Below are 22,500 nucleotides of genomic sequence, written 5' to 3' on the forward strand. Positions count from 1 at the left end.
CACACACACACACACACACACACACGGTTACGGACACACGCACACATGCACACACACGGTTACGGACACACACACACACGTCACCAGGTGAGGTTGATAAGTAGATGTTGTAGATGGATTGGATAGATGAGGTTGATGGGGAAGATAGATAGATGGAGTTGGTGGGGTAGACTACTTGCCCCCGCGGGAGCTGGCAGTGGAATGACCCAAGCCTGCGCTGTGTGTCACTCAGTGTCTTATCATCTGTCCACGTCAGACGGCCACCCAGGCACCTTCAGTCTCCTACCAACTCCGCCACAGATGCGCAGCTACCGCGCAACTTACTGCGCATTCCTACACACTGCCTGAAGTATGCTACACAACACCGCACTCGGTCAAAGCCTGAACGGCTATCGATCATCAGATAAGAGTGAGACGATATGTTGTAAGAATATGATAGGAACTGGTTGTGTAACGCTAAAGTTAACTTTCGGGAGGAATTCGTCCCCAGTATTTAGCCTTAGCTTAGCCTGCATGGCAAACTACAACAACAAGACACAACTTTTGTCCATGCTAGCTAACTACGTGTGTCTGTTTACTCTTGCGTTCAAAATGATGCCTAACAACAAACCAGGAAACTCCTTAATTCCAACCAAACTTTTACAGACGAGAGAGTCGTCATGAGAGCTCAACTCAGTCAACATTCACTAAGTTACAGACCGACACCTCCAAGACTCCTGAAAAAAAACGAACTTAACTTAGGACTCTTACCACTGCCACACTACAAAGTTACCCACACCTCAAACCTTTGGAACATTCATTTCCAAAAGTGTCAGATGTGAGCTGTCAAGTTGGCTCGATAGTTGGCCAGCCAGCTGGTAACTGAATTGAAATCGCTAGCAGTTTCAACAGTAACATACCCGAGTTCTCTTCGTTTTCAGCAGTTTTTTCCGACACTTCCATGGCTGCAAAACAAAGCGACGCCAAAGCTCTCTCTCCTCCCGTCTCGTCTCAGCCCAGTGGCGGGTGGTTCGCGTCCATCCGGTTCGGTTTCCTGTCAGTATTGTACTGGTTTCGTGAAACCCGGCCGGTGCTGAAGGGCTGCACCCGCGGAGAGGATCAACGACAGGAAGCTCTTTCCCCCGGTTTAACTCGCGGATATTACGTAAGCGTCCTTCCTGAACTCTCTTGAGGGAAGAAACATGGAACGTTGACATATCTCTGGGAATGGTGTCATGTGCGAATCCGTGAAGGAAAGACAAAACACTGTGTGACGAGCCAATGGATAGCAACTCAGACAAGTAGTTTAGTTTGTAAGCGTTTGACGACTACAATCACAAACTGTCAGTTCTGTTTGGATATCATTCCACCAGAGCTGCCACAAAACTACCATATTCGCCCTCATCCTTGTCAGTAAGCCTCTGAGACTTTGTTTTTGTTTTCTTTATTTGGGCAGTTGGAGCATTTGGCCAAAAACCTTGCATTTCAACAAGTGAGCACATTAATCTATATATTACCCATTAATCTATAGATTACCCCCAATATATAAACTCACACAACACACACTCCTGTTATATAAACTCACACAAGACACACTCCTTTATACTCATCACAGTGTAATAGGAAAGAACGTTAGATATACACTCACCAAGAACCCCCCCCCCCCCCCCACACACACACACACACTCACACAAAACAGTGGTCTGAGTTGAATAATGGTTTTGAACAGTACTTTATTATGTTTGTGTGTATCACCCATCTACTGGCTACACTAACGGATGTTCAGTGAAAAAGTAGGAAAAACTCTTGGTACAAAAAAATTGCAATTCATTAACCGACATGGACATCAACATCATGACATCACTTTGTGGCCCATGCACCAGGAAGTGATCCTCACAGTATGATAACCAATCAGAAGTGATCAGTACAGTATGATAACCAATCATAATGGATCAGTACAGTATTATAATCAATCAGAAAGTGATCAGTACAGTATGATAACCAATCATAATGGATCAGTACAGTATTATAATCAATCAGAAAGTGATCAGTACAGTATGATAATCAATCATAATGGATCAGTACAGTATTATAATCAATCAGAAAGTGATCAGTACAGTATGATAATCAGATTAATAAGAGCATTAATGCCACAGACATGTCTCCATGGTTACACATACTCTGTGCCTGTGAAGTCTTCAAGGGGTCATGATGGGGTTAAAACGAACTTCCTGTGATGTCATCAGGGGCCATGATGGGGTTAAAGAGAACTTCCTGGTCCAGGAGGATCAGTCCTTTAGTCCATTAGGAGAACAGTGAAGGGGTCAGAGTACGCTACAGGCACGCACACAGACACAGCGCGCTCTAGTGGTTAACATCAGTACTACACAGGGAGGCAGTGAGTGCTGGACTATGGGTAGAAGAGTCCTTCAGTAACGGAGAGGGGAGGGGCAGGAGGAGAGGAGGAGAGAGGAGGAGATGAGAGGAGGAGATGAGAGGAAGAGAAGAGAGGAAGAGGAGGGGGAGAGAGGAGGAGGAGATGAGGAGGGGAATCCACAGGTCCAGTGGGAGATCCACTATCCTAACACGGTCCTGACCCAGTGGTTCCAGAACCAGCTGCAGTATGTTAGTACAGACCCACAGGAACCAGAGACAGACCGCACTGTTCCCGCCTCCGCTTTTGTCTGGGAAAAAACACAGGGATGGTTCAGGGACTGCGTTTCCATGGTGAGGGTTCAGGGACTGCGTTTCCATGGTGAGGGTTCAGGAACTGCGTTTCCATGGTGAGGGTTCAGGAACTGCGTTTCCATGGTGAGGGTTCAGGAACTGCGTTTCCATGGTGAGGGTTCAGGAACTGCGTTTCCATGGTGAGGGTTCAGGAACTGTGTTTCCATGGTGAGGGTTCAGGCTGCAGAGGTTCTGGGGTGGGGGGTGGGGGAGTGCTCCTGGTCCTGAACAGGTCGTGACCACAGGAGTTTTTAGTGTTTGATAGTGCCTTCACTCCTCATCCTCTCTTCTTCCTCCCGTCCTCATCCCCTCTTCTCTTCTCTTCAGTTCTCTTCTCTAGTCCATGTCCTCATCCCCTCTTCTCTTCTCTTCAGTTCTCTTCTCTAGTCCATGTCCTCATCCCCTCTTCTCTTCTCTTCTCCTCTTTTAGTCCATGTCCTGGTCCCCCACACTCTGACGCAAGTACTCCTCATACAAGTTTTTCTGGAGAGAAGACAGAGAAGCCGTGAGAACACACAAACACACACACACAAACACACACACACACACACACACACACACATTAAACTTTAATGTTTTAAAACACACACACACACACACAAGCTAACTAAACATTAGTGTTTTAAAGCACACACGCTAACTAAACTTACTGTTTCAAACACACACACACACACACATGCTCACTAAACATTACTGTATAAAACACACACACACACTAAACTGTTAAAACAAACACACACACACACTAAACTGTTTAAAACAAACACACACACTAAACAGCTTTAAACAAACACACAATCTCACCTTCTTGGTCTTGACCACCTCCTTCACGTAGTCAAGCTTTTCCTGCAGCTGCCTCTTCTGCTTGCCACCCAGAGTGGGCTTTGTCCTGCACACACACACACACACACACACACACACACACACACGTTTAAAGGCATGAAGGGGCATCATTATTAGCAGGGTGAGGGTGTGTGTGTGTTTGTGTGTGTGGCGTATGTGTGTGTGTGCGTGAGGGTGTGTGTGGCGTATGTGTGTGTGTGCGTGAGGGTGTGTGTGGTGTGTGTGTGTGTGTGTTCTCACCTGAATGAACAGCGTGCGATGAGGAGGAGGAGGAAGGAGAGGAAGACGAGACCTCCACACCCGTAGAGCTGCACCTCCACTGACAACGATTCAAACGCCTTCACAACAGGACTCTATATACACACACACACACACCGCATTAATATACACACACACACACACAGCATTAATACACACACACACAGTTAATACACACACAAACACACACACACATCATTCAAATACACACACACACACACACACACACACACACAGCATTAACACACACACACACACACAGCGCATTAATATACACACACACACACCATCAATACACACACACACACACACACACACCACACACAGCGCATTAATATACACACACACACACACACACACACAGTTAATATACACACAAACACACACACATCATTCAAATACACACAGACACACACACACAGCATTAATACACACACACACACACACCGCATTAATACACACACACACACACACACCGCATTAATATACACACACACACCATCAACACACACACACATAATTCTAGAAGCACACACTCACCAGGTGTTGTCCGAGTGTGTGTGTGCCCTGCTCGCCCAGTGCGATCTCCAGGATGTCTTTGGAAAGAGTCCCCAGCACCAGCGCCGCCATCAGCAGCAGCGGCACGGTGAAGCCAAGCAGCCCGAACACACACCCTTTACAGCGCGCACGCCTGTTCTCCACGCTGCACTGCCTACCCACACACACACACACACACACACACACACACACACACACACACACACACAGAAGAGTGTTTGTGAACCCGAACACACACCCTTTACAGCGCGCACGCCTGTTCTCCACGCTGCACTGCCTACACACACACACACACACACACACACACACACACACACACACACACACAGAAGAGTGTTTGTGAAGCCGAGCAGCCCGAACACACACCCTTTACAGCGCGCACGCCTGTTCTCCACGCTGCACTGCCTACACACACACACACACACACACACACACACACACACACACACACACACACACACACAGAAGAGTGTTTGTGAACCCGAACACACACCCTTTACAGCGCGCACGCCTGTTCTCCACGCTGCACTGCCTACACACACACACACACACACACACACACACACACACACACACACACAGAAGAGTGTTTGTGAAGCCAAGCAGCCCGAACACACACCCTTTACAGCGCGCACGCCTGTTCTCCACGCTGCACTGCCTACACACACACACACACACACACACACACACACACACACACACACAGAAGAGTGTTTGTGAAGCCAAGCAGCCCGAACACACACCCTTTACAGCGCGCACGCCTGTTCTCCACGCTGCACTGCCTACACACACACACACACACACACACACACACACACACACACACACACACACACACACACACACACACACAGAAGAGTGTTTGTGAAGCCAAGCAGCCCGAACACACACCCTTTACAGCGCGCACGCCTGTTCTCCACGCTGCACTGCCTGCACACACACACACACACACACACAGAAGAGTGTTTGTGAACCCCAACACACACCCTTTACAGCGCGCACGCCTGTTCTCCACGCTGCACTGCCTACACACACACACACACACACACACACACACACACACACACACAGAAAAGTGTGTGTGAAGCCCAGCAGCACGAACACCCACCCTTTACAACGCAATGTGTGTTTGTGTGTTTTACCTGTCGTTCTGGAGTGTGTCTGTGATGGCCTCGGTGATGAGAGAGTGTGTGTGTGTGTGTGTGTTACCTGTCGTTCTAGAGTGTGTCTGTGAGGAGTGAGTGAGTGTGTGTGTGTGTGTGTGTGTGTGTGTGTTACCTGTCATTCTGGAGTGTGTCTGTGATGGCCTCAGTGATGAGCTCACAGTCCTTCTCGAGGGCGTTTAGAGTGTTCTGGACCGTCTGGTTGATCGTCCTCTCAATGGTGCGACACACTTCTTCAATCTGGTTCACACACCGACTGGACTAAAGGCACACACACAAACACAAACACACACACACATTGATCTTTTGCCCTGTCGAGGTGAGGGGTGTACAGGTGTGTGTGTGTGTGTGTGTGTGTGTGTGTGTATGTGTACCTTTCTGGGGTTAGGGATGTAGGTAATGTGTGTGTGTGTGTGTGTGTGTGTGTACCTTGTTGTGGTTGGGGATGTATATAGTGTTTGTGTGTGTGTGTGTATGTGTGTGTGTGTTCGTACCTTGTTGGGGTTGGGGATGTATAGTGTTTGTGTGTGTGTGTGTGTGTACACCTTTCTGGGGTTAGGGAAGTAGGTTGTGTGTGTGTGTGTGTGTGTGTACCTTGTTGTGGTTGGGGATGTATATAGTGTTTGTGTGTGTGTGTGTGTGTGTGTGTGTGTGTACCTTGTTGGGGTTGGGGATGTAAATAGTGTGTATGTATGTTAGGGGTGGGCGATATATATCGTTTGCGATAATATCGTCATTGTTGTTCAAACGATGTGCAAAATTACATTATCGAGTATTTAAATGACTTCGCAAAAAACAATGACACGCACGGGGAAACTGTTCACAGCATGTTCTTAATATAGCCTTCGGCGCAGCAGCGCTCCCCACAGCACGGCACTCACGCGACTAGTGGGCCTACGCGACTAGTGGGCCTACGTGATCACGTGACATGGCTTCTCCCATCCACTTTGCAGCAGGTTAGCAGCGCATGGTGATTCTCATAGAGAGAAAATGCAGGCATCTCCAGACCCTGAAGCTACTTCAGATGATTTAGTGCCGAGACGCGCGTCTACCTCTCTGGCATGGAAATGGTTCGGTTTCGAGAAGACAGACGTAGATCAAAAGAATGTGATATGTAAGATTTGTCGAAAATCTGTAAACGTCAAACAGAGCTCCACAACGAACCTGTTTCACCACCTCCGAACCAATCATAAGAAAGAGTACGAAGAATATGAGAAACTTCAAGCTGCTAAAGAAAAACCAAGCAGGCAACCTAGTCAGCAACAGACCCTTGCTGAATCATTCAGCAGGAAAGTGCAGTATGACAAAAAAAGTGAACGATGGAAAGACATAACAAATGCCATCACCAAGTTCATAGCCAAAGAGATGTTACCAATGCAGTTGGTGGAGGGACAAGGCTTTATAGAACTTTTGAATGTCTTAGACCCGCGATACAATGTGCCTAGTCGCAAATATTTCAGCGCAACTGCTATCCCCACCCTGTATGATTCAACTCGCAAATCTGTGATGAACGAATTGCAAAAGGTGACACACTTCGCAACAACAACCGATTTATGGTCCAGCAGAACATCGGAGCCATACCTCTCTCTGACAGTGCATTTCATTGACGAATCTTGGCTACTTCGGAGCTACTGTTTGCAGACGTCCTACTTCCCAGACGACCACACAGGAGCCAACATTGCCCTTGGTCTGAAAGATGCCAGGTGAGCAAGTAGTAACGATCTCCTACCTGAAACCCGTCCCGTCATTATTTAACTCTGAGGTCCTGGCAGTGAAGTCTGATGAAACAGATCTCACAAAAAAAAAAAAAAAAATCAAGGAAACCATTCTGGATTACCTAAATACAAAATACAGAGAAGACGATGTGGATGGCATGTTAAGTGTGGCATCCACACTTGATCCATGGTTTAAAAACCGGTACAATGATGATGATCAGATGATAATGTCAACCATTTCCTCTGAACTTATGGCTATGGCAACTCAGGAAGAGAGTGATTCTCCAGGCACCTCAACTACCACAGCTCAAGGTGCTGCCGCTGAGGGTGGAGCAGATGGTGGTGAACCAGCCAAAAAGACAAAAAAAGTCTTTCGGCAGTTACTTCAAAAAACAAGCAAGAGGGGAGTCGCCGGCTACTGCCATAGAAAAGGAGCTCAATAACTACCTTATGATACCGGGGGTGGACAGTGATGTCAATCCACTTGTATGGTGGAAAACACAAGGGGTCAATTTCCCCAGACTGGGAAAGTTAGCTAAAAAGTATCTGTGCATCCCTGCCTCAAGCAGCCCTTCAGAGAGGGCATTCAGCACAGGAGGAAATGTTGTGACATGTCACCGGGCCTCACTCAAGCATGACCATGTGGACAGACTGGTGTTTTTGGCACATCATTTGAAGTAAAAAACCTGTTGGCCTAGAATGTTCTGACATCTGTCCTTAACTGTGATAATACTTGGTATTTTTTACTATTTGAGAATTGTGGAATTTTTTCTCTCAACATTGTATGTTGTTTAAATATTTATTTGAGAGCCTTTTTAGTAAATGTTTTTCTTTTCTTTTTGGTGATATTTTTGTACAATCCTGGACAGAATTTTAAGTTTAATAAGGTTTAAAAAGTTATTACAAGAGTTCAATGTTTCTGAATTGCAGTTTAATTAAGTTATTTTAGTTTAAAGACAATAAAGAAATGTTTTCCTTAAATATTTTGCCCATTATTGTAATCTCCAAGAAGGTATTACTCTAAGAATTCCAATCGCATTTTTTTTTAAATATCGTCTTATTATCGTTATCGTCAAAATGGAAAAAATATCGAGATCTTTTTTTTTACCCATATCGCCCACCCCTAATGTATGTGTGTATGTGTGTGTGTGTGTGTGTGTGTGTGTGTGTGTGTGTCTACCTTGTTAGGGTTGGGGATGAATAAAGTGTGTGTGTGTGTGTGTGTGTGTGTGTGTGTGTATGTGTGTGTGTGTATCTACCTTGTTAGGGTTGGGGATGTATATAGTGTGTGTGTGTGTGTGTCTACCTTGTTAGGGTTGGGGATGTATATAGTGTGTGTGTGTGTGTGTGTGTGTGTGTGTGTGTGTGTGTGTGTGTGTGTCTACCTTGTTAGGGTTGGGGATGTATATAGTGTGTGTGTGTGTGTGTGTGTGTACCTTGTTAGGGTTGGGGATGTATATAGTGGGCATATCAAAGCCACACTTGTTGAGTCCTGGCCTCTTGCAGAGTTCCTGAACGATCTGCATCATCACCCTCTGCAAAACATCACACAGTCACATGACACAAACTGGCCAATCACATCACACGTTTACAAGAGCTGAGCCAATGAGGACGATTAGATCCGTTTTGTGTAATTCAGGCTTGAGAGGAAACAAACAGTGTGTGTGTGTGTGTGTGTGTGTGTGTGCATGAGTGAGTTCATGGGTAACAGTGAGTAAGCGTGTGTGTGTGTGTGTGTGCGCATGACTGAACGTGAGTTAGAGTGTGTGTGTGTGCATGAGTGAACGTGAATTAGTGTGTGTGTGTGTGTGTGTGTGTGTGCGCATGAGTGAACTTGAGTAAGGGCTGAAACACACCAAACGCGTTTCTCAAAACTTATAAGCTTCAAACAGCAGTTTTGCCCAGCGCATGTGAAGCGGCGCTTCGTGCGCAACCTGCCTGGGCCGAGTGTAACATTGATGAGCGGTGTGCCTTGCGCTGAAAAGTTGAGAAGATTAACCTTAAAAAAAAGCTAGAAAGGTGCGATGCGCGGCCGATAAGTGGCCATACCATAGGAAACAATGGTTTTGTTAGCGTCAAGATTTTAGAAACACGTTTGGTGTGTTTCAGCCCTTAGCGTGTGTGCGTGTGTGTGTGTGTGTGTGTGTGTGAGTCTGTGTGTGAGTCTCTGGTGTGTATGTGTGTGTGTGTGTGTGTGTGTGTGTGTGTGTGTGTGTGTGTGTGTGTGTGTGTGTGTGAGTGTGTGTGAGTCTCTGGTGTGTATGTGTGTGTGTGTGTGTGTGTGTGTATGTGTGTGTGTGTGTGTGTGTGTGTGTGAGTCTGTGTGTGAGTCTCTGGTGTGTATGTGTGTGTGTGTGTGTGTGTGTCTCTGGTGTGTGTGTGTGTGTGTGTGTGTGTGTGTGTGAGTGAGTGTGTGAGTGTGTGTGTGTGTGTACATGTGTGTGTGTGTGTGTGTGTGTGTGTGTGTGTGTGTGTGTGTGTGTTACCTGTCTGTCAGACTCCCCCCCCGCCTCGTCTGCCTTGCTGAGGTAGAAGCGTAGTCTCTCCCCCTGCTTGTCGTTGAGTTGCTCCACGATGTTCAGCGTGCGCTTACACAGGGCCTGACCCATCGGGTCAAAGAACACCAGGATCAGGTCACACAACTCACCTGCAGACAGAAACAGACAGACACACACACACACGTCAAAACTCTTTTCAATGCCAAATATTTTTAAACTGACGTGAGGAAGGAATAGATACGGACAGACAAACAGAGAGTGTGTGTGTGTGTGTGTGTGTGTGTGTGTATGTATGTAAGTGAGAGCAAGACACAGCCACATCACAGAGACAGACAGACAGACACAGACACAGACACAGACACAGACACAGACACAGACAGAAACACACCGAGCCATAGGATGGCCTGGTCCACATTGAAGGGGTACTTCATGTCTCCGTCCACCAGCCCGGGCGAGTCCACAAACGTGACCAGACTGAAGCGCTTCTGACGGGACGTGCAGATCTCCGTGCCCAGGTACTCCGCCACACCTGAGGGAGAGACAGAGAGAGAGAGAGAGAGAGAGAGAGAGAGAGAGAGAGAGAGAGGAGAGAAACAGACAGACAGAGAGACAGAGAGAGAGAGAGAGAGAGAGAGAGAGAGAGGAGAGAAACAGACAGACAGAGAGACAGAGAGAGAGAGAGAGAGAGAGAAAGAGCGGGCGAGACCGAGAAAGACAGAGAGAGAGAGAGAGAGAGTGACAGAGAGAGAGACCGGGTGAGTTCACATGTCACTGATCTCTGTGTTCCAGTCCTGAATTCTGGGATGATGAGGTGATTGACAGCTGACCTTTGAACTCCTGCAGGGGCTTGAAGTGGGGGTATAGGTGAAGAGTCGCATTGCCCTGAATCAACACACACACACACAATTAAACACATTGCTTTCTCTGACACATAAAAACAGCTATGTGTATGTGTGTAAGATTGCAAATGTGATGTGTGTGACTGTAACAACTGGATGTGATGTGTGAGTAGTGTGGCTGTAAGGTTTTTGTCTGTCTGTCTGTCTGTCTGTCTGTCTGTCTGTCTGTCTGTCTGTCTGTCTGTCTGTCTGTCTGTCTGTCTGTCTGTCAAAGATTCCCTCTCAGACTGTAACAACTGGATGTGATGTGTGAGTAGTGTGGCTGTAAGGTTTTTGTCTGTCTGTCTGTCTGTCTGTCTGTCTGTCTGTCTGTCTGTCTGTCTGTCTGTCTGTCTGTCTGTCTGTCTGTCTGTCTGTCTGTCTGTCTGTCTGTCTGTCTGTCTGTCTGTCAAAGATTCCCTCTGAGGCTGCTCTGTAATATTTGTGTTTTAATGTGCGTGTGTGTGTGTGTGCGTGTGGGTGTGTCTATGCGTGTGTCTGAGTGTGTGTGTATGTGTCAGTGTATGTGTCAATGGGTGTGTGTGTGTGTGTGTCTGCGCGTGCGTGTCTATGTGTGTGTGTGCATGCGTGTGTGCATCTATCTGTCTGTCTGTCTGTCTATATGTGTGTGTGTGTGTGTGTATCTGTCTGTCTGTCTCTCACAGTAAGAGATTCCCTCTTGCGGCCACTGGTGACGAAGCTGAAGCCTTGGGTCTCTATGGCAACCCCAGTCCTCTGAATGTGCTCCTCCACATACCTACAACATCCAACACACACACACACACACACACACACACACACACACACACTTTAACACAAATATTACAGAGCAGAATCCACACACACACACACACACACTAGAAATGTCATCTCCGTGCAAGACAAACGACACACACGCACAAACACATTACAAATGCCTGAATTTCACAGGGCCAGGGGTTAACCACATAGACATTTATATATATATATATATATATATATATGTCTATGGTTGACCATACCAGTTGATGAAGGAGCTCTTTCCGGCCGAGTGGTTCCCCATCAACATCACCGTGATCTTCTTCCGGGGCGCCAGGAGCGTCACCCCAACAGACTGGGCGATCGCGATTAACCCTGTCATACGGAGCAAAACAAAAGGCTTTCACACCCAAGAACTGAAAGAACTACTTCGACATGCTGACATTAGTAAACATTGACTTAGCCAATGTAGACAAATATTGACTTTCCAAACCTGTTTGAATAACGCATAGCTCATGTTACATAAAACATAGCTCATGTTAAATTAAAAGTTGACATAATAAAAAAATGACATCACGTCAGCAGTCGGTCGCAATGATTCGTCTTGCCTTCTGTCAGGCCGTGAAGTATGGGTCGCACGCTACGCTCTGTTGCTAACGTTACCGACCAAGCATACTTATTGCACAGCACGCACGCCGGCTGTCACTGCCAAGTTGATTTGGTCCGTATCTTTGTTAGTTGGTTAGCCATCATTTCTAGCTAGCTAACGTTACTCGCTGCAGTTTGACCGCAGAAGATGAATGGGGCAAGGGGCGCATGCACTTGCTGTTCATATGTGTGATGTGCATGAGATGGTTCATTTAATAACGGAATACTAGGTACCCAGCTGACTGTGCGCTTGGCTAGCCGTTAGCAGCCACGCAATGCTAACACTCATTCGCCCAACACCACAAGACGACACTAGCTAGCCTAGCTAACGGCCTGACTTACTATCATGCAGCATATTACGGTACACACTAATCCAAAAGGCACTAGTGATATAGCGAGTAAAGTCAGCTGTTTGGTGCTGAACACTCACCGCTGTCGCCATCGATATACATCTGGTGACAATCCCGAAGGATGCGTTCATCGCAGGACACACTGCCCGAGATGGAGTCGGCATTAGCCGCGCTCCTACTCTTAATTTTACCAGACATCACAAACGGGTACAAAACAAAAAGAGAACAAAAAAACGTCTAATAAATAAATTAACGTTAAATAACAGTAGCTAAGCCCAAATAAACTTAAACCACTTGAGCCGGTTGCTTTATCCTCTCCAGCCGAAGTTCAAATCCACCCGGTATGCTGTGCAACGTCGCCGGCCACGTCAACGGATGCTCGCAAAGCCCTGTGGGAAATGTGTTCAGTTGGGCTGAGCAGGGCGCATGTCAGAGACTTTCTAGGCGTTGATAACAGCTGATTAAGACACTTTAATGACAGGAAAGGAGAGAGTATGTGGAACTGGCGCTAGAGTTTGGGGAGTTGCCTCAGAACCTGTTCAACATACTCTCCACTTCCACACAGTGACACGTTTCCCTAAACGAGTAACCATTTCCCCAAAACTATGGATGCATCCCCGCCCCAGAACATATTGCTTGGTCACCTGATTTGGGCAAACTATCAACTTTCCTCAGAAAACTCAAACTCGTCTCTAAATAACATGTTATTTCTCATGTAGGATCAACTTTGCACAGGACAGCAAAGAACATTTCCTACGATCATTCTGAGCACTACACATTTCGATTTTTAGTATGCCCCTTAGCGTCATATTGAGGTACTGCACACAATGTCTAGAAACTTGGACAGCTTGAAGCAGAATGTTACTGTTGAGAAAGACTACTGAGTCAAACGCTGGGATTTGTGAGGTATTTGATTTAAGAATCTAGTTCTGATACTGACGCTATGCATGTTAAAGATCTTCTTTATAATGCATATGTACACACACACTCACTCACTGTTTTTTTTATAATGCATATGTACGTACACACACTAATTCGCTCACACTTCTTCATAATGTATATATACACACACACACACACACACACACTTACACACATTTAAAATGCATGTGTGTGTTACAGATGTTCTTTATAATACATATGTACACACTCTCACACACGTTCTTTATAATGCATATGTACACACATTCACACTAACACTTTCTTTATATTGCATTTGTGAGTGTGTGTGTGTGTGTGTGTGTGTGTTTGTGAGAGTGTATATGCATGCCTAAAATCTGTAGGCGCTGTAAGCAGATGAGGTCAAAACCTTACAAAGGAGAGTGAGATACAAGTCTTACAAATGTTGCAATGTACGGGTGTGTGTGAGTGAGTGAGTGAGTGAGTGAGTGAGTGTGTGTGTGTTGAGCTGTGAAGATGGAAATGTGTCCCATCAAGGAAGGTAGAGACACACACTCAGAGCTCAGAGATTACCACAGGGCTTTAATGTAAAGTCTTAAGGTTAAAAATACACTTCCATGGTCAAAGCGCATACACACACACACACACACACACACACAGGCAAAGCACACACACACACACACACGCACACACACACACACACACACACACACACACCCATGGTCAAAGCATACATTGACAAAGCTAGAAGCACAATCATAGATACACTCGTTTAATAGGAAATAGAGCTCTAAAACCAATCAAATAAACACTTATTTACACGTCATTCCACATTGGGTTGTATATAGACACCTGGGAATCTGAATATCCCAATGACATCTTCATGATTTGATATCTATGAACATGCTTGAGGTGATTCATTCAGCTTCAGCCACTCAGCAGAATACCCACAACAACTCAGTATGACCAGCTTTGCACATGTGCCCACTGCGTGTCTGTACACACACACACACACACACACACACACACACACACACACACACACACACACACACACACAATAAAATCATACAGCTGTCAGTATTTACAATCACACACATTCAAAATAGGTTTCTCTAAAATAAATCTCAAATGCACACCTCAAAACACACACACCCACACACACACACACACACTCGAAGGGCTATGTGTTGGTATGTTTGTTTTGTGTGTGTGACGGAGACCATATGGATCTCATTCACGAGACATTCTCACAATAACACTATGGGTTGCCACATATACACACACAGACACACAGACACACACACACACACACACACACACTCTCTAAAGATGCGCCGTACATGCTAAACTCCGATAGTCTACGAACACATAGAGGGCTGCTCTGGAGACCTCAGTCCCACCCATTGTCCTTTATCATGTGGGACAGCTCAATGATGAACTTCCCCTCCTTATACTTCTGACTCAGCTCAAACGCCTGCTCCTGATGGAGAGAGAGAGAGAGAGAGAGAGAGAGAGAGAGAGAGAGAGAGAGAGAGAGAGAGAGAAAGAGAGTCAGGGAGAGAGACAGAGAGAGAGAGAGAGGAGAGAGTCAGGGAGAGAGAGAGATAGAGAGAGAGAGAGAGAGAGTCAGGGAGAGAGAAAGAGAGTCAGGGAGAGAGAAAGAGAGAGAGAAAGAGAGTCAGGGAGAGAGACAGAGAGTCAGGGAGAGATTAAGAAAGAGAGAGAGAGAGAGAGAGAGAGAGAGAGAGAGAGAGAGAGAGAGAGAGAGAGAGAGAGAGAGAGAGAGAGAGAGAGAGAGAGAGAGAGAGAGAGAGAGAGGAGAGAGAGGAGAGTGAGAAGGATGGAAGAAAGAAAGTTATATTTGTTTCAGTGCAGTAGTAATGTAGGAAGTGCGCGCTCACGTGTGTGTGTGTGTGTGTGTGTGTGTGTCTGTGTGTGTGTGTGTGTGTATGCATGTGCTTGTGTGTATGCATGCGCTTGGGTGTGTTTGTGTGTTTGTGTGTGTGTGTGTGTGTGTGTGTGTGTGCTTACATATTTCCATCCCAGGGTGGTGTGGCAGTTCTCACAGTAGATGTCGGCCACAGCATGAAGTCCAGTCAGCAGCAGCCTCTCCTCAGGGGGACCACATCCCACGTTCACCCTGATTGATACACACACACACACACACACACACACACACACACACACACACACACACACACACACACACACACACACACACACACAAACACACACACACACACACACACACAAAACCCAGTTAACTAAATAAAAAAATTTAAAAAAATTTAAAACACACATATAGATGACCTTCTTTAGACACTCAATCTGTAACACACACACACTCACAGGTGTAAAGTAGAGGTACATACACACACACACACACACACACAAAACCCAGTTAACTACAGGCACGAGACAAAACTAAAAAAAACTAAACCAAGCTAAAAAACACATATAGAAGAACTACTTCAGACAGTCACTTGGTCACACACACGTGTAAAGAAGAGGTACACACACAAACGCACACGTGTAAAGTAGTCACACACACACAAACACACACACACACACACACACACACACACACACACACACACACACACACACACACACACACGTGTAAAGTAGAGTTACTCACACAGAGTTGAAGAGGTAGGCCCGACCCTGGCTGCCCTGGAAGGACTGAAATAAGAGAAACCAGAGAAAAGCTGGTCAATCATACACGTGTGTGTGTGTGTGTTTGTTTGTGTGTGAGAGTGTGTGTGTGTGTGTGTGTGAGTGTGTGTGAGTGTGTGTGAGAGAGTTTGTGTGTGTAGAGGTTGTGTGTGTAGAGTGTGTGTGTGTGTGTTTGTGTGCGTGTGTGTGAGAGAGTGTGTGTGTGTGTGTGTAGAGGTTGTGTGTGTAGAGTGTGTGTGTGTGTTTGTGTGCGTGTGTGTGAGAGTGTGTGTGTAGAGGTTGTGTGTGTAGAGTGTGTGTGTGTGTGTATGTGTGTGTGTGTGAGTGTGTTTGTCAGAGTGTGTGTGTGTGTGTGTGTGTGTGTGAGCTTGTCTGTGTGTAACATGCATTGTGTTGGCAAGCACAACTCGCATCCTCGGACACAGGTGTGTGTGAGTGTGTGTGTGTGTGAGTGTGTGTGTGTGTGCGCGTTTGTGTACTTAGAGCTAGTAAGGAGGCTGAAACACACGGGTGCTAGCGTCCATCGCTAATTTGGCTCTTAAAGGTGCAATGTGTAGGATTAAGGAGGATCTATTAGTGAAAATGGAAAATAAAGCTAAATATTATGTTTTATTAGTGCTTATTCACCCATATAGATAGAGCTTAATAATATTGTATTATTATATAAGTGTATATTTGTGTTTATTATGTTTTAAGTGTTTGTTCACCAGTGGCTCTAAAGCGGCCTTTAACAATTTTTTGTTTCCGTGGCAACAGTTGAAGACAGAAGAGGAATCAGCGAGTGCTGGTGCTGGCAGCCATTTTGTGTTGAGAGAAGGTTGAGATCATGAGCCGAGGGAGAGTGTGTGTGTGTGTGTGTGTGTGTGTGTGTGTGTGTGCAATTAGTGCCAAGAGAGTGTGTGTGTGTGTGTGTTTGTGTGTGTACTTAGAGCCAAGGGTGTGTGTGTGTGTGTGTGTGTTCTTAGAGCCAAGGGAGTGTGTGTGTGTGTGTGTGTGTTTGTACTTAAGGCCAGGTGAGTGTGTGTGTGTGTGTGTGTGTTTGTACTTGGAGCCAGGTGGGTGTGTGTGTGTGTGTGTGTGTGTTTGTACTTAGAGCCAGGTGAGTGTGTGTGTGTGTGTGTGTTCTTAGAGCCAAGGGAGTGTGTGTGTGTGTGTATGTGTGTGTTTGTACTTAGAGCCAAGGGAGTGTGTGTGTGTGTATTTGTACTTAGAGCCAGGTGAGTGTGTGTTTGTGTGTGTGTGTACTTAGAGCCAGATCTTTAAAGTAGCTGCTGACATCTGACAGACACACTTGATAAAAAAGGGGTGAGGGAGAGGAATTATTTTACAATTGATAGTTTTCAGCTGACGTCAGAATGACCAGCTGGCGGGCAAAAAAGAAGTTCCACAGCAGTTTAACACGGGAGTTAATACAGGAACCACCCACCTTTCAAACTCTTTTAATATAAGTTAGTCAAATGCCAGGCAGTTGTTGCTCGGTTGGCTGTTTAAATCGGCGAGCAGACAAGCCCGGATTTAGTTTTTATCGCAGTTAAAACCCGCTACCGCTCCTGCCAGCCGATTTAAAAAAAAATGTATTTCGCCGTGGCTGCCAGCTGATTGTACGTATATCTCGTTTCCACCGGGGCCGGGTGGAAACGAGGTAGTAGACACGTCCTTCTGGGTAAACTTTTCTTGGACACACAGTAAAGTAGCCTTACTTTTGGAGCTGGAAATAAAAGCAGTCACCCTGTTCTGGTCGCCTAATTTATCAGAATAACTGCCTAAAATGGGAATAAAATCAAGTAATAAAGAAAAAGAAACAAAGCATGAACACGATTCAAATTGGATTACCCAGCTGCTGATCTACCTAAGTACCTAAGCAAGCAAGTAGGCTAGGTAGTGTATTTTGTCATTCAACTAGTAATACTACAATGTTAGTAGAAAATATATGGGAAGAACATTTAAGTTGTCATTTGCTAGAGAAGGTTTTCATGCTTGTTTAAACCAGAGAATTGGGTCAAATAATAAAGAACATCGTTGGGTAGGCTAACGGCTGCTAGCTTACAGCAGGTACCTCGCTAGCTGGTACCTAGCTATTAAATGGCACTAATTTGCTCTGCTTATGAAGATGTTTTTTTCGTTTTCACCTTCCAGACGACATCCACATTTGAACCCAACAACTTCTAAAAATTAAATAACTATCTGTGCTTTTGTAGGCTTTCAGTTTTTGAGATGTGTATGTGGACGGATGTCCTATTAGATAGATGTAAATATCTCCACACTGGAGCTCAGACAGGGACTTCGGGGAGGTTAACGAAATAAAAATGTCAGGACGGCTGCAGTAAATGTATGACAAGTTCCTAATTTGTTTTCCCTTCTGAATATTTCTGTCTGGCTATAGTGGTATGATCTGTGGTTGATGGCAATCGTAGTTGAGTAGGCACTGCTCGAAGTTTTCCACTGTTTCTCACTGTTTCGCTGTTCCTTTTGCCCGCCAGCCAACAATTGTAGTGACGTCGCTGAAAACTATCAATTGCAATCTGCAACCTCACCACTAGATGTCACTTAATCCTACACAATGCACCTTTAAGGTGGGCACCAATACAGGTGCTTGAGTACCGCAGGGCTCCATTCGTAAGGGCTTAAGTAAAGTCGATCAATCGTCCCATTAGCCAATTTGAATAACGGAGGACAGGATCTATCGCTTCGTTCAGGGCTGATCCGCGGTCAAACAATGTCGTTCATTTAAACTCCACTGGCAAACAGGAGATGATCATGAATGCTTATGAAGTATACAAGACCATAATCATTGCAAAATCCAACACCGCCACCGCTGCGAGAGCAAGACAAAAAGCTGTATATGGGGTGTGTGTGTGTGTGTGTGTGTGTGAGTGTGTGTGTGAGTGTGAGAGTGTGTGCAAGTTCCATTCCCCTCACCTCCTTACCAAGTGAACTTTAACATTTCCTTGTAAGTCGCTTTGAATAAAAGCGTCTGTTTAATGACTAAATGTATTAATAACAAATGCAATACATTGAAGCAGTGAAAAGAAATTGTGTGTATTTCTCTCTATTCTTATCAAGAGTCCACCTTAATCTTTTTCTACAATAATGATATGATATGGTGTACTAATAACACGGTCATATAATTATGAGTGCTTTGTTCTCCCCATCGCCGACACTACAAAAATGTACCACTCCCAAAAAGTTTGACTGTGGTGTTTGAAATAAATGACTCGAGAAGGTCTACTACCACTAACAAATGTACAACTCGCAAAACAAACGCAAGACAGTCAATGCTCGGCTATTTCATGTGGTGTGTGCAATAAATCAATTGAGGTGGTCATATAAATAAATGATTCCTTGTGGAAGAGCCAATTTAAATAATATCGCTCCTTGGTCAACTTTTACGGGGGTGTGGCAAGCTTATCCAGCTTCACTTAAAGTAACAGTATGCAACAATTATACTTTGCTATAGCAGGGTCCATAGGCATATGCTGTTAAATGTAGGATTGCCTGACTACGCCCGGCTTTCTACTGTCTGCCGAACTAGTAAGTAGCTTTTTTGCCGTCTTGCCATGTCTTGTGTTGCACTTGCTTGATGTTTGACTGTGTTAGGACAGTTGTTGAGTAACTAGTTTGTCATAATGCCAAAGTCAGCACATTTAAAGAGATTTCGTTAGTTTTACCCGCTGGCATATCGTTCGCGAATAGCAATTGATCCGGAACGCTTCTTTAAATTAGCCTCCACTGGAGCAGGTAAGAGCTTATTGATGTGTTGCTATGGTGATTTATCCAAAGTTCGCGTTTACACACACACACAGAGATTGGCCAGGTGAGTGCCACACACACACACACACACACACACACACACACACACACACACACACACACACACACACACACACACACACACACACACACACCTTAGAGATGAGGTCGTCGTGATTGGCCAGGTGGGCGCGGCAGTGGACGCAGCTGTACCGGCGGTGACAGGAGTCCAGGTACGCCTGGAATGTCTTCGCCCTGGTCTGCTTCACCATGACTGAAACACACACACACACACACACACACACACACACACACAAACACACACCTTTAGAGCACACACACACACACACACACACACCTTTAGAGCACACACACACACACACACACACACCTTTAGAGCACACACACACACACACACACAAACACTTTTAGAGCACACACACACACTGCTTTAGAGCACACACAAACACACAACTTTAGAGCACACACACACATACATACACACACACACACAAACACACAACTTTAGAGCACACACACACATTCACACACACACCTTTAGAGCACACACACACATACACACACACACAAACACACAATTTTAGAGCACACACACAAACACACACACCCCTTTAGAGCACACACACACATATACATACACACACACACACAACCACACAACTTTAGAGCACACACACACACACACAGTCTTCTTTTCTCTGTTTCTCCATTTTCAGTGATTGCTCTTCCTCTTTCTGTCGGTTATTTTCTGGGCATCAGACGCACACATACACACCATGCTTTTAAGAAAATTACATGTGGTCTTGTAGCCTGTGTCCACCATTTTAGTTATTGGATGAAATAGGGAAATTGTCAACTAAGTGACCCGTCAACTAAGTTACACCTAGTAAGTAAGTAGTACTAAGTAACTTAGTTGACGGGTCACTTAGTTGACAATTTCCATTTTCTGAATGTCATCAGACATTATCACCTAATAATTGTGATTAACAGTCTACATTTTTCAACACACATTATAAACCTGGTTTAACCTTCTCACTGAACAGATATTTAAGTATTATTTCATTTTTTTAAAACATTTCTACTGGTGAAACTGGTGTAACTTAGTTGACAGTCTGAGAGGTAAAAGCATAATTTAAGTTAAAATATATAAAAAACAGTTCATGTAAGCTTTGCAACCAACAGATATGTGTCACTGACAGGTTTAACTAACTCTGGGCTTTGTTTGTTTATTTGAGGAAGAATAAGGTCCATACACTTTTTTTCACCATGAAATGTACCCTAAATTATAGAATCACCCCAAGACTGAAACACACACACACACACACACACACAGGTATCATTCTTCTTTTGTGTGTGTGTGTGTGTGTGTGTATGTGTGTGCATGTGTGTGTGTGTGTGTAAATGTATGTGTGTACACGCGTGTGTGTGTGTGTGTGTGTGTGTGTGTAAACAGCAGAGCTGTGTGTCTCACCAACTGAAGAGCAAAACAAGTTTGAGAAAAAGAAAAAACATTTTATGCAACACCAGTTGTGACATCACAACACTTGGGAAGGGGAGATGGCATCTTAACTCCTGCAGACACACACACACACACACACACACACACACTGACACACACTGACACACACAGGACAGGACTCCCCTTCCCAAGTGTTGTGATGTCACAACTGGTGTTGCATAAAATGTTTTTTTTTTTTCTTTTTCTTTAGAACAGTCTGTTCTTAAGTCACTGAGACACCCCAGACTCTCGCATAAACATCACACACACACAGACATGTATCACATATAGACATATACATCACACACACACAGACATATATCACATAAAGACACATATACACATCACACACACACACACACACACACACACACACACACCATTCCAAAAGCCATTACTCTGCTGTGTGGCCAAGACACGTCTCGCACAGGTCTCACACACACAGAGACAGACAGACAGACAGACAGACACCCCCGTAATGTCTTTGTTGTGGTCAGACATCTGCATCCGTGTATTCAAAGATTCATTTCCTGGTTGAATGATCTACCCGGGAAATGCGCATACGACCTAGTTCCTAATCCACTGCTGTCCCATATAAGGCCAGGTTGGCACGAGGGAAGATAGTCTCCTCCCGCGACCTGTTAACCCAAACAACACTTTGGACCTTGTGTGTGTGTATGTGTGTGTGTGTGTATGTGTGTGTGTGTGTGTGTGTGTGTGTGTGAGTGAGAGAGAGAGAGATCAGATTTGATTAACTAGGTCTAAGGACCTACGCCACAAAACAAAAGCCACCAGACGCTTGTGCGTGAGGTCTGCGGCTTTCGCTGAATGCCCCCGAAACTGCGGCTACTGCGGTGTGCGCGTGTGAGAATGATACTTGCGCGCACGGTGGCAGCTTAGCATATAAAACTGCAAAACACCGAGAATCCTTCAGGCCGTTGCCGCTCGACATTCCTGCCATTCTTCGTGTCTGCTGTAGCTAGGGGAATTAATGAGCGATGTCCCTAGCTCCTCGGCTAGCGTCAAGGCTCGCTGAACCACTCCGTTAACAACAACCCATGCATCTCGTCTTAAAATATGCACTTACCGAGTAGCGAGTGCTTCCGAAGAATCAACAGCGGAACCAAGAAGACAGCGAACGGTTTCGGTCAACTCAGATGCATCAGAACGCGCCGTATCCGTGAACAGCTCGCCCGCTTTCTACAAAGCAAGCATGGACGAATGCGCACCTCACAAATAAACAAGCGTGTGAGTGTGTGCTGCAGACAGTCCCCCGGTGCAGTCGTCCGTCCGTCTC

The 22,500-nt window shown here is 45.4% G+C and overlaps 3 protein-coding genes across 4 annotated transcripts in view; all 3 read right to left on the reverse strand.

Moving 5' to 3' along the window:
* The window catches only part of rabep2 (rabaptin, RAB GTPase binding effector protein 2), a 7,655-nt gene extending 6,621 nt beyond the window's left edge, over positions 1-1,034 (reverse strand). Inside the window, exon 1 of the mRNA XM_080835624.1 lies at positions 900-1,034. Within this exon, the coding sequence (XP_080691750.1) occupies positions 900-942 (43 nt within the window). The 5' untranslated portion in view covers positions 943-1,034. The remainder of the gene's footprint in view (positions 1-899) is intronic.
* Positions 1,035-2,086: 1,052 nt separating this feature from the next.
* Positions 2,087-12,680, reverse strand: LOC308361894 (uncharacterized protein). The gene is made up of 12 exons (XM_080834370.1): positions 12,436-12,680; positions 11,621-11,732; positions 11,283-11,376; positions 10,569-10,623; positions 10,130-10,270; positions 9,730-9,890; positions 8,680-8,778; positions 5,644-5,789; positions 4,348-4,519; positions 3,790-3,902; positions 3,511-3,595; positions 2,087-3,189 (listed from the first exon to the last, which is right to left on the reverse strand). The coding sequence occupies exons 1-12, from the start codon at positions 12,551-12,553 to the stop codon at positions 3,133-3,135; spliced, it is 1,353 nt and encodes a 450-aa protein (XP_080690496.1). The 5' UTR covers positions 12,554-12,680; the 3' UTR covers positions 2,087-3,132.
* Positions 12,681-13,837: 1,157 nt separating this feature from the next.
* ypel3 (yippee-like 3) overlaps positions 13,838-22,500 on the reverse strand; it is an 8,825-nt gene continuing 162 nt past the window's right edge. Inside the window, exons 1-5 of one of the 2 annotated variants that reach the window (XM_080834046.1) lie at positions 22,291-22,500; positions 19,840-19,958; positions 15,897-15,940; positions 15,290-15,398; positions 13,838-14,738 (exon numbers count right to left, since the gene is read on the reverse strand). The exon at positions 22,291-22,500 is cut by the window's right edge and continues 162 nt beyond it. In XM_080834046.1, coding sequence (XP_080690172.1) covers positions 14,649-14,738; positions 15,290-15,398; positions 15,897-15,940; positions 19,840-19,956 — 360 coding nt within the window. In that variant the 5' untranslated portion in view covers positions 19,957-19,958; positions 22,291-22,500 and the 3' untranslated portion in view covers positions 13,838-14,648. Of the gene's footprint in view, positions 14,739-15,289; positions 15,399-15,896; positions 15,941-19,839; positions 20,010-22,290 lie in introns of both variants that reach the window. The other variant, XM_080834047.1, reaches the window with a different exon arrangement.

This window comes from Sprattus sprattus (genome assembly GCF_963457725.1).
Source record: "Sprattus sprattus genome assembly, chromosome: 3".
Lineage (NCBI taxonomy): Eukaryota > Metazoa > Chordata > Actinopteri > Clupeiformes > Clupeidae > Sprattus > Sprattus sprattus.